This window comes from Syngnathus floridae, chromosome 17 (assembly GCF_059516105.1).
Source record: "Syngnathus floridae isolate MCC-2025c chromosome 17, RoL_Sflo_1.0, whole genome shotgun sequence".
In the NCBI taxonomy this organism is placed as follows: Eukaryota; Metazoa; Chordata; class Actinopteri; order Syngnathiformes; family Syngnathidae; genus Syngnathus; species Syngnathus floridae.
Window position 1 is genome coordinate 7620462 of NC_142429.1, and position 15536 is coordinate 7635997.

Genomic DNA, 15536 nt, shown 5'->3' on the forward strand with positions numbered 1-15536 from the left:
TATTCATGCAGTTCTTGATTTAATATTTATGCTTCTCTTTTACCCTCATGATAAGTTTACAATAAATGCTTAGAGTTACTACCACATCAGCTCCTTCAGACTTTTTATTCAGGTGAGTTTGGCTTTACTTAGATTTATACAATAAGAATAACAACAATGGGCATTTACAGTGACAATATCACTCAAAAAAAAAAAAAAGTGTGAATGACAATACAATCAGTGAGTGAATAAAATGACCAAGTGTAATCATTTTTTCTGTTTAGATGCCACAGTCAGTTCTGGACACTTCATTAGGAACACTTGCTGGTGGTCTAATGCAAGAAGTTTGACGATGTCATTGTGGTTGGAGGTGCACTGAGAGTTGTGCAATCAAATTAGAGCATTGTCATTTCGGCCTAATCAATGTCAAGTAGTGACCAAAGCATCTAGACATTTGAAAGCAAACAAAAATCTGTCTCCCTCTAGTGGACATTTAAGGCTCTACACCATTCAGCGCATCTACTGATGCTCACTAACACACTACCATGATGTCTATTAGTTGTTGGCATGTGTGCACGTCTGCTTGTTTCTCGTCTCTAGGTGGGCAAACAGTGAAAACACACACACACAAACACTTTGGGGGACCACGCATGGTGAGTGAGATGATACCGCTATGCTAGCTGTACACTGACACTATGCTAACAGACGCACCTGTATTCTAGCAACGCTCATTTACATTCGTTTTTACAGCACACTCTTAAAAAATAGAGCCTCTAATTACCATCTGTACAATTTCATACATTATTGTACAATCATTCAGTCAAGCCAACAAATATACACTTTGAAGGCCTATTACAGGTAAAAGTAGGTACTTTCTTTACCCTGAACAAACTACATTCGTGTGACATTTAAAGAGTTGCTTTACACTGTTGTGCATCTGCGGACGTAAAGAAGCTTGTTATCATGTGTTCATGCTAGGCTATATGCTTTGTTTCATATACAGTTAGCTGCTAGCAAAGAGTGAGTCAGCTCAGTTATATTTATAACATGTTGCCCTAAATCTATTAGCAAATGTGTGAATTGGAAGTAATACACCATCATGGTCCTCTGTACTGTACATGTACTTTGTGCTTTAGGACTCTTTCGCACCAGCAGTTCCTTTTAGCTTGTTCTTATATTTTCAGTTCCTATCAATAATGCAGTGTTGCTAAAGATGGGGGAAACAGAAAATTTTGACAAATTGATTTGTTACTTGAACTACTGGTGTGAAAGCACCCTAATTAGAGTGTGTGTATGTTTATATGTAAGCGTCTTCACTCGATCATTGTTGTTTCTGAAAAGCCTGACAAAAGTTAACAAGCAAGACGGATGCAAGTAGAAATTCTATGTGGACACCTGGTTACCCATCATTATGACAGTCTGAAGCTCCGTGCTAAATAGATACGGGACTGCAATCATTAAAGCTGCGAGGTCATTCTTTGCACTGCCTTACTGGAACGGTTAGGCTTCGAATACACAGTACGCAAACCTTTGCACCACGATTGTTTTATGTTCATGCTTGTCCAACATGTATGACTCAGGTTGGCTTTTTTTTTCAAAAGTAAGATGGATTTTAGTAGTTTGCTTGGGCACATTGCGAGCTAGGATGTCACCAGATTGTCAGCTAAAGGTGCAGGTTTCACACGGTCCATACGATAGCCTCAAATGGGCCCAGAAAATGATTTAAGTCTGTTTCCTAATGCCTTCTAATGAATCTTTTGTGGATACTTGAGTGGGGTCAAGCTTGCTCAGATGAGGCACTTCAGTATTTCACCCTGCGGGACAGTGTGAGACTCGCATGTGGAAGTTTTGAACTTGACAAAATATAAATTTTGTACAGCACCAGGCAGTCCATCCCACCCAAGCTGGGGTTTAAAAAAATACAATAAAAGAAGAAATGAAATAATCGGAAAATATAGGACAGGTGACTCTGGTGATAGTTGGGCTTTGTCTTATTGCTTGTGGGTTTAACTTATTGTGGTACTTTTTTTGAATGTCTTTCTTTTGGTCCTTAACCAGGACATCTGAGACCATTCCCAGGACAACAACAACAAATACACTGACTTCTACACCCACTTCACTCGAAGAGCCCACAGTATCAGGTAAGAACAGTGAAAGTCCGGGAATGCATGCCTGATGGAATACCATAGAAATAATCTGACCTCAACTCAATTTATCTAAGCAAGCCAAATTAGGATCCTGGGCAAATTGCCCTGTTAATTAATCATGATGGTAGCTAAACCCACAAGTGATAGACTCAGAGGAGCTACAAATCAATAATCACAAAAATCAACTTAAAGACATGTAACATATGTAAGTCCTTCCCAAAGTCACTGTCCCATTGGTCCCATGTGTTGGTAATTATCTTAGCGGCTCCTGAACTCTTCGTCAATTTCTGGTAGGATATTCTTTTCCCGTCTCAGCGTCTCGGTTAGGGGTCGGGCGCTGCTGGGCGAATCCAGGTGTTTGGGCTCGTTGGTGCGGTAGGTGCCCTTCTGCTGGTACGCATACACGTAGATGCTATACAAACCGGCCAGCAGAAGGAGCAGCGCCAGAATGACAATGACTGTGGGATAAAAATAGCAGTTATAGAAAGAGATAAGAGCCACTTGACAGGCAGATGCTCAAACATTTAAATCAATACGATTTAATCAGGAAATTCACAGTCGCTTTGCGTTTTCCTGCTCATTGTTGCAATAATTGTATTCCAGCTTTGGGATGTTTGCTCTAATCTTTGACGATGACGTCTGGCATTAGTATAATACCTCTCAATCTGAGCGCTGGTGACGTATTAATCTGTAGTGTCTAGCAATGACTAGCAGTAAAATGATGAGCTCTACACAATGCCAAGACTAAACTGAGCTGATCCGGTCTCAGACATGGATCGAGTGGGGGAGTCGGTACAGTCTGTCCTTTGCATCCGTAATACAATAATGGAGAGCACTCGGCTTCTCAAGTGAAACATGCTGACACTGAGATTCAATAATAGGAGCTATGCATTGAAGAAGAACTGTAAAAAAATAACATTCTGAAGATCTATTTTAAAGTGGTAGATTGGGAAAAACTGTTACTTAATATACATTTTTGGCCATTCACAAAAATGTCATAAATGTGTCTTAAATTGAAGGAGATATCATTTTTGGCCTATTTTGACCTTTCATTTAATAGATTTTTAAGGTCAGATACAGGTGAGCAGTAGCTAAAATTGTGGACTCACCTATGATCCAGAATAGGCCAAGGTCATCATGAATGTATATATAATCTGAAAGGCAGATATAAACAATAAGACATTATGTAGGTACAGTTAACTTCTATATTTAGATGTGAACTGACATACCTATGGTGGTAAACCAGGGATCCACCTCCCATGGGACGTAACCAAAGACAGGAGGGAAAGCGCCGCAGTTGGACTCGGAGACATCGCCTTGTGTCGTCACCGGCGGGTCCGTTTCATTCGGACGGAAAAGAGCCTTTAGAGGAGCATAGACATTGTATCTCACGCCAGAGATGCAGCCAATGAAGCCTGGAGCATTGTGCCTCTGGATTTCATAGTCGATGTCGCCGACCTCTGGGGGACGCAGGACATAGTCAAAATACAGTCCTTTACAATAACAACAAATGTTTCCAGCATGGAAATGAAACATCTACCCATCACTCTGCCCAAGAACATGGACTTTGGAGAGTCAAATCTTGCATCCTCCACTAAAGTTATCTTTTCAACAATGGGCTCCATAAAATCCACCTGTAGAAACAAGAGAAAGCCTTTTATACATTTTATCTGCAGGTGAGATTACGCAGCTAATGTAAATTTTTTCTTCTCGCAACTGGAGATCTGGTTTTCGTTCATCGTGAAAATGGAATCATAAAAGAGGCTCTTGACAAGTAAGAAAATGGGTGTCTTTTCTAACCTTTCAGGGTCTTGGGAAAGATAAGCATAAATATTGTCGATCCAAAGTTGCACTGTTTTGTTTGGGTGTTTGTAGGGTGGGAGGAACCTGCGTTTTGATGGTCCTGTTGTGTCTGGTGATGTTGATGTAATGGGGGTATCCATCAGCAAGGTTACGGCGAGTCAGTTCGTACTTGTGGGTGATGAGTCCCAGTTTATACCTCAGATCCACGCTACCTGTGTTAAAAAAAAATCAACATTGACGGCCGAGCGATGAAAGGTCTTGTCACATGCGGTCCCTACCGTCGTTCTTCAGCACGACGGCAATGTAGTCATGGACGAAGGAGCTGATGTAGAGCAGCACAGCCGGTTTGTAGATGGTGCTGAAGCTGAACTCTATGTCGTCCGCCGTGTCGTTATAGCCCAGGCTGAAATTGTCGTAATGCGGGTCAATCCAGTTGGCCCAAGCTGCTTCGTCGGATATCGGTTTCTTCCGCACGGTGTACTTCAGCCAAGAGCCAAGCTCAAAGTGGGCACCGATATCTTAAACAAGACCAATAGAAGAACCCAATCATCTTAATGCCTTTCTCGGTTGACCCAAGTACTCACCTTTGTGGCAGTAGAACCCATCAAATGCAGTATTGTTGCAGTCACAGGTGTAGGAAGCGTAGCCCTCAATACATTGGCCACTGTTACGGCAAGGTATGGAGGCATTGAGACACTGGCCGGTACAGTTCCTCCTGATTCCTTTTTCTTCATCAACTTTCCCTTCCAAATCCAGAGGAACACCGTTCAACCTTAACCCTCGGAGACAACCCAAGAAGGGTTTTTGGGTGCGGTTACGTGAACCTAATATAAGACAGTGGTTATGCAACTTGCTTCTGGGACCTTTAATGTATCAGTCAGTTTTGAGTCACCTACCTACAACAAGAGGATTTGTAAAGTTCATAGTGACAAAAGTCTGACTGGGGAAACGTTTGACAGTCCAAGGCTGGTAGTCGACCTTGAGTCGAGCCAATTTTACATTAATCTCAGCCTGGACAAAGTGCCACTCGTTATCGTTGAGTGGCACGGGGGAGCGTAGTGTCACGTTCTGGATGCCATCTCCCACCATGAAGACAAATACAAGATTGTGGGTTGCTGGAAAGAAGGAAGAAAAGGCTCAGATAAGAGGTCTATCAAATGAACAGTAAAGGTCACTGTTGGTTTCGGTGAACTCACTGTTGAGCTCCAGTCGGATAAAGTTTTTGAGGTGATCGTCGGAGTTCTCCAAGAAGACCGAGTCGTATCTGTATGTTTTGAAGTGGAATGAAATGTCAGCGCTGGAGCCCGGCTTGAAGGTGGGGAAGGTTATGTTTGCAGGTTTGGTGAAGGCTATCGTGTTCCAGATGTTTCCTGCAAACAGTGTGGAACGGTTGTGAGACAAAGCAACTCAAGTACCATCAAAAACGAAACCTTAAGTGTTGAGCTCACTGTCGCCATGGCAGCGCAGAGGTCCTACTTTGAACTGTACTTCTGAGCCTGTCCTGTTGGTGTCGCCCACCACCACCCTCCTGACCGGAAGATGGTCTCTAAAGTCCAAGTAGCCTTTATCGGAGTGCCTGGAGGCACAACAATGACCATCCTGATACCATCATGTCAGTGATACCGACCTTGTAAACATTATCTCCTTGTCTTACCATTGTCTGTAGTCTGCATCACAGTTGCATTGATACCTAGGGTCAGCACAGGTCTGGTTGATGGCACAGCCACACGTTTGGACCTCTCTGAAGGTTCCTCCCCAGTAATAGTGACTCTCATTATTGCGACCAATCCAGTAACTAAAAGGTCTTCCGCCTGAACCAGAGAGCGTGTCAGCATCCCAATTCTAGCTTTTCATTCCTTCGGTTCTGTAGGCAGACTCACCGGGCGTGTTGAGAAAACGGGACTTGTAGCATGAATAGTCAACCCACTGCTCACAGTACAAGGAGGTATTGGCCAGGGCGGTGACTTCATCCCAAGATGCGTTCCAGTAGTTGACGTTGCCGATGTACGGATTGTCAACGGAACTCCCTGTTACCTTTGTACCTTCCTCGCGGTCATTCAAGATCACAGTCCAAGCTTTATATGCTGGAGCGGTTCAAAACAAAACAAGGAAGAGCAAGATCTTAGTAATGATTTGACGAGTCAGAAATGTGATACAAGTCATTAGTCGTACTTACATTTAATTTTACAGTATACTTCGAATGGCTTTAGCGGTCCACTCAAATCTGGATCAATGGTGTAGTTTCCGGACCAGTATTTTCCGCTGAGTCTGTAGGCCTCGCATGACTCTTTATACACAGCTGTGAGGGTTTACATAATTCAACTTGTATTTATATGAATAGTTTTGTCTTCAGAAAGGGCATTAATACTTACACATGTGACACACTTCTCCTTTGTAGCCGGTGTTTTCACATAAACAAATGAAGTCATCCCACGACTGGATGCATCTGCCTTCATGCTCACACGGATTGGGATTACATCTGGAAAACAAAATATTTTCATTTTGCCATTCACATCAGCGGCGACTTGGCATTGGTGGCAAGAAGAGTTTAACCTGTCAGTGATGCCACATGTTCCCAACAAGAGTTCAGCATAGCGCCCCCACTGGCGCTGCAGGATAATATCGATGTCGAGTTGTTCGTTGTCTATGAAGATATGCTGCATGCAACCGTGAAAGCGATTTAGTTTGGTTTCGCACTTCCTGATGGTGTTGTTGGTTTTTGGGCAACCTGGACAGAAGAACATCAGTACGTAAATAGGTAGAAGATAGGTTTTGTTTATGAGTCTTAGTGATTAGTTCACCTCCAAAGAAGTAGCGGTCCCCAGTACGTATTGTGAAGGGGTTGGTGATCTTCAACGGGGAACCCTCCTCCTCATCGATTGTGAGGGTGAGGAGGTTATCTCTGGCCGCCAAATCAACCGAATGCCAGTAGCCATCATTAAGCCTGTACCCTAGAGACAGTTGAAAAGTTTGTCAGATCGAAGATTCACACCACAAGGTTTGTCCATTAATTACCTGCAGCAAACTGCAGTTTCTTCTTGCCGGGCTGGAAGATAGTGACATTGATCTGCCCCTCACTAAGTCCGAGCTCCAGGGCGCCGAGGTCGTCAGCAAATCGCGTGAACATGAGCAGGCCCGTGTAGTCCCACGAACGGAACTTGAACTTAACAAACATGCGTGGCCTTCTGAAAAAACCTGGCACCTGTAGGTAGTTGTTAGGCCCGGCGAAGGTCATCGGTTTGAGAAGAATGTCCCGGCAAGCAAAATGCATCTTTTTCTGTAAGGAAAAAAAGATAAAATTCGATCTACTGTCCTACTAGTCCTCAGGGAATCAAAACTTTAGACAGCATACCTTTCTTGGGATGACTACATCCTCTTCTTCCTGCTTAGCCTTATATATGATGTTGATGTCATTGATGAAGACGTTCTCCAGGCAGCCACGGAAATTCGGGGTGGTCGGTAGGTGAGGCATTTTCGGCTCGATGACACCACCAACATACAACTACAATACAGACCCAAAGAACCAAAACCGTCTGTTCCAGATCTTAAGACTCGCCAAAGATGCTGGCGTACCTTATTGTCCAGATCCAGGTGGCTAAACTCCCCATTACAAATGGCCGTCACTGTCTGGCTATCAACAGTGAAGTTCACCTGACGGCCTGAGCGCTTAATGGTGACGTAGTGCCAATGGAGGTTATCGAGAAGGCTGCCAGCTACCAGAGTGGTCCGACCGTCTGTTTTATGTATAACGCTACTTCCTGAAACAATGAAAGGAACAGACAATGAGCGTAAGACTGACGACTTTTTTAACCTTGACTCTAATCCGGCTGTACCCAGGCTGATGTGTAGGTAGAGTCGACCTCTCTTGAGCTCAAGGGTGAAGAGGTCTCCTTGAACTCCATCGCTGTGTAATAGGACACCATCCTGCTCCAGGGTTTTGAAGTTTATGGCAATATGGTCATTTAACGTGCGGGACCTCTTCCCGGGGTACATGTAGACCACCGAGTCATCCCCGTTGTACTGTAGCACATAGGAATCTGAGACCATGGGGCACATTTGATGGACATTAAAGAATCCTACCAATTTCCCGTAAGAATAAATAATATGGTGACTACGCTGAATTGATCTGTTACCATAATGGCATCCAAACAGCTCCAGCCTCACACCAATCTTCCCTCCGTTCTCTGTGTTCCACGCCAGAGGAAGCAGACGAATGTGTTTGGCTGTGAAGGCGTAATGGAAGACATTCCTCTTCACCTGATAATAATTCCAGTTCCCAGGCAAAGTCTGTAAACAGACAAGGGCGGGGGTGTTACTGAGTCATAGCTTAATGCCCCGCCCCTTCCTGTGGCACCCACCGAGTTGCCTCCTTTCATGATATATGGCGTCCATGAGTCTGGCCTGTCACCGTAGAGAAGGGTGTACTTGGTGACCCAATCGTACGAGTTGAAGGTGCCCTGGGTGGCGATGGCTCTTAGGCGATACTTCCTGCCCAGGTCCACCTGCAACCATGGCTGCCGATCCCTGAGCGAAGGTGACCAGCCACTGCTGCCTACAAGGAATAAGAAGGTGTGTCGTTGTTGTTGTGATGTTAACACGTCTCTGAGATTCATATCGTTAGAAACTTACCATACAACTTGGCGAAACTGGCAGAGTAGAGAAAGTTATACCTGGAGGAGGCCAGGAAGGAAGAGGCGTAGAGGCCAGACACGAGTGGGTCAACACATTCTTCTACGGGCAAATAAGGAAGAGGAGTTTATGTGATGCACATTATGTTCCTTGAAGATTTTAAATGAGAAAATAAATGGAAATCACTTTGGTTGTCTTATAAGAGCACACATTTTGAATTTTAATTAAACATTAGTACATGCTCTGCCAATTCAATTAAAATTTAACTTGTGAACTAAAAAGTGTAATACATAACCACATAGTGCTAGCACAGCAATGTTATTATTCACGTTTTTTTTAATTACATTTTTGAGAAAATCCCAAAATTTATTATTGCTGAATTAATGTCAAATTTTGTTTCACATTGTGTCAAGGTGAGTTGCTATTTCAGCTATACAAGATGCCATGCTTCTTCCTCGTCTCGTTTGTGTCACCGGGTTGGATAAATATCCTACACCTTGATAAGCCAGAACGTAAATTTGAAAAAGGAGGACCCTCGCTTTGTTCCGTGTCTTCCCCCCCCAAGGACAACCTCAGGTGGACTAGTCACGGCTGACAAGGTTAATGTCACCTTCCGGCCGTGCCTGCATTCTCGGACAGGGTTCATATTATTACTCAGCCCGAGCCAGAACTAGAACATTCCACAAGAGGAACACTGCATTGCATCTACTTGAAGGCGCATCGATTAGCTTTAATATCTCCATAGGGGACACAACTATTTCCATAAAAGCCCTGCATCCTGCCGTAGGGTGTTGTCAAGTTGCAAAACTGCAACCTGCGTGGACCCTTCAAGGCACCCTCCCTCTCTCTTGCACTTATTACAAATTCATCAGTAGTCGTCTGTGGCGTGGAGACAGTGTGGCCACATTTAGAGCGCCAGTTCTATTTGTGCTGACTCATCAGTCTTCTGTAGGTGTAGAACGGGCTCACCGAGCTGACACATCTCTCCTGCAGCAGCGCTATGCAGAGACCAAGAGGAGGAGGAGGTTGGGCGGCACCTCCTCGTGAGTGTCACCCAGCCGTGAGACTGCTGTCACTATCGCTACTGCTGACAGCCTCACTAAAGCTAGCATTTCTATTTACATAGCCACTTTTGCTAAGTCACTATAGAAACCCTTTTAGTCCTAGTTTCTAGGGACTCTAGCTTCCTTTTTTTTGGGCCTGAAAAAACTTGTGACGTAAGGGGAAGAGCTTTCAGATGTCCTGTCTCCACTTTGCACATATTGCATAGTTGGCCCATCTTGCACTGTGAGGCCTCCACTTAGTGTCCGATCAACTTCCACTCAATGCAACGATATCGATTCACGGATGAGATGGTTCATTCACGCTAAGCAGTATCCGACAGCACACTTCAAATAAGAACGCCGATGTAGTCAAAACAACATTGCGCGCACTGCAGGATTATTTTTGTATTGCAAACAATTAAGCTACGTCACTAGTGCCCATCCCTAGTTTTCCCACCTACTGAGTCATGACAGGCATGCTGCAGAGTTAAACTTCCCTGATTGTTGGATTATGTAGGCACTCATTTTCACATCATTGTAATTTAATTACAATCCATTTAAGCAAAATTCAACATCTGACTGCGGGGATCCTTGACCCCCTCCCCCCCATGAGGGAAAGTACGCGCCTGCTATTTGACTGACAGGTACTGCCTCCCCCCAAAAAGTGCTGCAGTGGGCTGGTCCCGGGCAGGCTGAGCCGTGCTCTTTCGAGCCTCATTTTCCATTTTAAATCTCACTTGAGTGTTATTGCATGCTTAATATCGGCAATGTGTTCGACGCATGCAGCCGCAGCATCGACCCTGCAGCGTTGTCCCCCCCCCCCCTGTGGTGCAAGTTGAGGCTGCGCCGGGCTCAAACTTGCGTGCGAGCTGAAAGCACTGCAATGCAGACAGTCCCGTCCGTGCTCACTTTAATTCTGCGGGACTGACGCTGTTCCCTCCCCGCGGTCTACGTGCACGCTAACAGCACGAAACGACCGACTTCAACCCCCCCTCAAAATCGCATTCACTAAAATAAAAGATTTTAATGGACGATTTTGAAAATGTGAATGCCAATGTGCCCTTGAAGGATTCCTATACAGACGCATTATGTCCTTCACTGCTTCGTTTATACGCGCAACTTTTTGCACAAAAGACACGACAAATGCGGATAAAACAACAACAACAAAAAAGACAACACATTTACGACATGACGAGACTTACGTGACGAGCAGCGTCGCGCAGCCAAACACAAGAAGAATAAAGTCAATATTTTGCCAGTCATCCTTCACTTTAGAGCGCCTGTTCCCCGCATCGAAAATGTTAATTTGACGTTAGTATGTCTCCGTGGCGTGCTCTTCTCATCGCAACCTTTCTTTTTTTTCCCCTCCACCCTGGTCCAACTTTAACTCCTCCAACTCCCGGGCAGCCTCTACCGGTGCGGGCACGCGCATGAGATGCTGGTGCTGATGCTGCGACCGGCCGAGAGCGCGCACCTCCTTCTTTTCTCCAAATGGTTGAATGTTAAGATGCTAATAATGCACGTTTTGTTAAAGCACGGCGAGTGTTTGCAGGCAAGTGAAATGGAGAAAAAAAAGAATCTTTCCCAAAATGGCTTTTTCAAAGAACCTATAATAAATAAAAAAAATATATATTTTAAAATCCCTTTTAAAAATAATCCATCAGGCCTCTTATATCACCAGGCACAAAAGATGCTTCCCGCCGCGCTCGTCTGATATTACATATCCCAGTTTGGCACAGCTCCGCCTTTTAATCCGGTTGGCATCGAGTTTTGTGAGTGCGTCGAGGAAGTGGTCCCAAAATTAGGCCTAGGCAACCTTGGCGACTGGCCGCCCGTAACCTTCTCACGGAGGTACACTGCCCGGCCGCCAACGTTCCAGAACAGGTTAAGATAATAATGATGATGATGCCAGCTGCTGTGCTTGATTTTGGATGAGTGAGGCAGAAACGTGAGAGGGAGGGTGAGATTTAGTCTGAGGGGGATTTACGGTGATTCAAAACACAGTGGCCACAAAATAGGGGGGGAAAAAAACAGCTTTGGGATTAAGAAGTGGGTTTATGGGACGTCAGTGTGTCAGTGAGATTGAATCCCAGTGTGTGTGGATTTGCTTGTGTTTTCAATCAAATCAGATTGTTTGTAAGCTCCCATAACACCACCCCAGCCTGACCTGGACCCCGCCCCCCTTGCCCACAGCATTCCCACAACCATATACCAGTACAGACCAGTATCTACAAAAACAATGCATGAAAATATAATTAGAAAACAATCATTTCAAAAGCCATCCTGCACATGGAGAATCAGGCCCACCATCTGTTCGTTTTTTAACTCTTGACCTGTACAAGCCACAGATTTCAGTCTATATGATCTGTCTGCGCCATGTGGTATTAAATCTCTCATCGAAAATCATTTATGATAGAACATATAAATGAGAAACAGTTCTCATTTAAAGTCAGTGGCCATTTTTATGTTGGTACCATTCACATATCACTTTTGTCATATCAAATTGTCAAAATGCTAATCAATTTTTAATTGTATGGCAAAAGTGATTTCATGTTGCCCGTATTTCTAGAATACAGGTTTGTGATTGAGATTAATTTTCTAAGATGGCGGACTTCTCGTTAAATGTGTTGATTTACTCATACATAGAATATATCCCACGTGACTTTTTTTTTTTTTTTAACTAGAGAAATGTCGTTTTTGGCTCGAATGTGTGTGTTGCAACAAAAGACCACAAGGTGGCAGCCTTGTCTCTCCTTGTGTGCCACTTGGATCACACTGGTGTTGCCGATACCAAAACATACAACTCAGTAACAGTTCATTCATTCATCTAATTAGATAAACGAGCGTCTATAAAACATGGCAGGCAGTCATGTGTCCTCCCAAGCGCCCGCTTATTTTGCACACAAACACAAATGGACCTTGTTTCTCACCAGATAGCGCTAAGGTCTACCCCCATCCCAGTCGTGTGTGTTTTCCATAGGGGTGTGCACTGACACACACATGGATGCACCTACACGTACAACCCGAGGGCAACGCCTACGGGTCACAGCTCGTGCCCAGATGTTTCCATGCGATAGTTCTGCTGATCTGTTATCATGGCTGAGCGCTACTTGTCATGAAGATGGATGAAGGAACCTTCAGCTGTCGTGCGTGTGTGTGGGATCAACTCAAAACACAAGCAGATAACGCTGACAGAGGCCTGTTGGGAAACTGAGGAATTCAGCAGGGTTCTCGCCGGGATGAGTGTTTATGTTGGCCGGCTCCCATGAGAACATGCTGTCACGGCTTCCTGGCGGTGGCCGTAAACAGGGGACGGCGGTGTCCGCACACTGCCGAGGTGCAGATCAGCTGTTTGACCTTTCACATTTTGGATGTGGTGCAGCTTTGGAATTTTGTTGCTAGTTAAACCTGGTCCGGTGCTCCTGGTCCAATTCTTGATGGCTTCATGGTGGACCATCCCATTGACCTCTATGTGGCTCTAATTGTTGAAAGTGGCGAGCACTCCATCACTTGGATGTCATCAGCCATTCATTTCGCTTATGCTTATCTTCTCTCCACACCTGCATTGAGGTTTAAATGCCTACAACAGCTGCGGCCCGACGGATACGCGTGGTGACGAGACACTTTTGTTCCCATTGTGCGCGACTTGTAACACGCGCAAAAAGCAAATCCACGACCACACAGACGCACGTATGCGCAAGCCGCCGTGGTTATTTAGTCTGTCCCCTAGTTTGTTTGCCAACTGTCTTTGCTCCTTTGTGGCTCCGCCTTGGGCTTGAAACGCTGACTACGGCAAATGATCGACAACATGACAGTTGCACCTGCAAGGAGTGTGCAGGAGAGGAAAAAAAAAAAGAAATGAGATGGTTGAAACCATTTTCGCATTGATGTCACACTGGAAATTGTGTTCCAAACTAAACAAAAGGCTGACTTTTTGGAATATGAATCTTCATTGCCACACAGGAAGTGTGTGTTTAAACCACCCTTGTGTGTTTAAGGGTGTGTTTGAGTGTGTATCTGTGGCTGAGTGCAGTTGGGGGTGGGAAACAAAATACAGGCCTTCTCCTTGCAGGGTGCACTGTCCGCATCCGCCAATGTGTTGCTTTTGGAGGTCACGGCACCTAGCAACAGCTTGGATCTTGTCCTGGGGGGGAAACATGAGACAGCACATACACACAGATTACAGTCACCCAGAAAGAAGTTGGAAATGCAATTTCACTTAGCCGCACAGTATTTTGCTCTGGTTCTGAGTACTTCGTAGTATCCAGCATAATTGGTGTTTTTGCAACTAAAGCAACATAAACTTAATTCTTTTTATTTATTTTCTTATTTTGCTGCACTGGATGCAGAATTCCTCGCACGTCCCCACCACGCTCTCGTGCAAAATTGCCCCACTAATCCAGGCCAGGTTCACATTTTGGCAGCGTGTCATCAGTTCTTCATTCTGCCTCGCTTTTACTGGAGTCAGCAGGCTAAAAATAGCTCAAAAGGCTGGCTGCCACTCTGCCCGGCGGCCCAGCCTAACTGTCAATAAGTTATCTTCAGCCTCGCCGCAATCATTAGCGCCACACCCGCACGTTAGCTGTTTGTAATTACTGCACGTAAAGCATGAAAGCGATTAGATGGGTTTGTTGTGATGTTGGTTAGCTAAACTGCGGTAAAAGCGAGTTTGACTTTGTGGTGGAATGGCAAAATATTGGGTTCAAATATAGATATGAGATTGCATTTGCTGTTATATTAGGCACAATGGACCCCCCCCATGCAAATGGTAGGATCTCTTAGCCTGATAGCTAACCTACAAAAAAATGGTACTCTATTACTACTTTCTCTACGAATCAAAGAGTAATCTGCTATCTTACATAGAAATATGTATATATAAACAAAGTTGTCATCTTTCTTCCTTCTCCATGAAGTAGGAAGTAACACACTCGCTAACAGGGAGACACCTGCTAGCTAACGCTAACAGGAAGACGCCTGCTAGCTAATGTACAAAACTATGCATGATTCGGAATTTAACATCTTTGTGCTTTGTAGTTTTGACATCATCGTGTGCTGCGTCTCCAGGCCAGTTTGTCGTCTCAGTCTTGCTCTGGCATTTTATCTGCTGCTTTTTATCCCCCTTCGTCTCCTCCCATATCTTTTGTATCCCTGATCCCGGCACAACGGCCATAAGCTTTCCAGGTTGATGACAGTTAGAGATAACGACAAAGTGTGCTATTATGTCTTCTCTCGTTTTCATGCGTGCCGCATGTCGCCACAGAATGTCACGTTTTTTACAATTCCAGGAACGGGTGAATTATGGAGCCGAGTCTTTTGTAGAGAGTCATTATGTAACGCCGGCGGTTTTAACGGCGGAGGCGCCTCCAATAACACACTTGGACCATTGGAGAGCTTGCGGCGGGGATGTAAATGTGAGTCACAACTTGGAAGCAGGCGGGTCAACTCCTTGATGACCTTAAACACGCCTTGATAGAAAGTTAACGACTTGCGGCCTGACACCATGACTCAGTATTCTCGATAAGTGGACAATTAAAATGTTTGGGGATCTTTCCCGGCAATTCAAGTCACTGTGAGAATCCATTGTGAAAATGGAGGAAATCATGTGGGGGTTTAACTCCAGGTAGAACTGCTCCACTCTTCTGTGAAAAAAATCCACTTGATTTTAGAAAGTCACAGATTTTGGAACTAATCCTTCTTTCAGACCAGTTTTGCAGGAACATAGTATGTGCCCATCCGAAGCTTGCCGCTGTCCCCCATGTAAAAAAAAAAAAACACTGGAGAGATTCTCTGAGTGCGTGCAGTGAGAGGCAGATGGTTCTCATTTCTTTGTCATTGATATAATTATCTCCCTTCATCATCATCATTCCATCCTAATTTTTGCACCTCCGGAGAATCCACTGTCACACACGATTCGCACGCACAGCTGGATGCACAG

At 44.7% G+C, this 15536-nt stretch overlaps 1 protein-coding gene and 1 long non-coding RNA gene across 3 annotated transcripts; one reads left to right on the forward strand and one right to left on the reverse strand.

Moving 5' to 3' along the window:
- Nucleotides 1-86: 86 nt before the first annotated feature.
- Nucleotides 87-11546, reverse strand: cntnap1 (contactin associated protein 1). The gene is made up of 24 exons (XM_088357328.1): nt 10804-11546; nt 8559-8660; nt 8288-8481; nt 8063-8216; nt 7763-7966; nt 7503-7687; nt 7282-7431; nt 6945-7206; nt 6731-6880; nt 6483-6657; nt 6302-6408; nt 6106-6228; nt 5810-6013; nt 5584-5740; nt 5378-5505; nt 5126-5299; nt 4826-5044; nt 4514-4753; nt 4208-4447; nt 4014-4141; nt 3667-3760; nt 3356-3586; nt 3236-3280; nt 87-2584 (listed from the first exon to the last, which is right to left on the reverse strand). Exons 1-24 carry the CDS (start codon nt 10862-10864, stop codon nt 2385-2387), a joined length of 3927 nt encoding a protein of 1308 aa, XP_088213454.1. The 5' UTR covers nt 10865-11546; the 3' UTR covers nt 87-2384.
- LOC148384106 (uncharacterized) lies at nt 462-11978 on the forward strand. 2 transcript variants are annotated; one of them, XR_015853315.1, is made up of 3 exons: nt 462-632; nt 2038-2120; nt 11009-11978. It is a non-coding gene; the product is annotated as an uncharacterized LOC148384106 (long non-coding RNA). The 2 variants fall into 2 exon arrangements; XR_015853314.1 differs by lacking the exon at nt 11009-11978 and adding an exon at nt 3373-3997.
- Nucleotides 11979-15536: the final 3558 nt, after the last annotated feature.

Excerpts from the sequence above, each read along its gene's own strand:
- cntnap1 (XM_088357328.1), bottom strand. The coding sequence starts at position 10,864 with ATGACTGGCAAAATATTGACTTTATTCTTCTTGTGTTTGGCTGCGCGA. Across the intron at positions 8,217-8,287 it reads TCATGAAAGGAGGCAACTCG|ACTTTGCCTGGGAACTGGAA; the intron begins GTGGGTGCCACA and ends GTCTGTTTACAG. Across the intron at positions 3,281-3,355 it reads TCCCTGGTTTACCACCATAG|ATTATATATACATTCATGAT; the intron begins GTATGTCAGTTC and ends TCTGCCTTTCAG.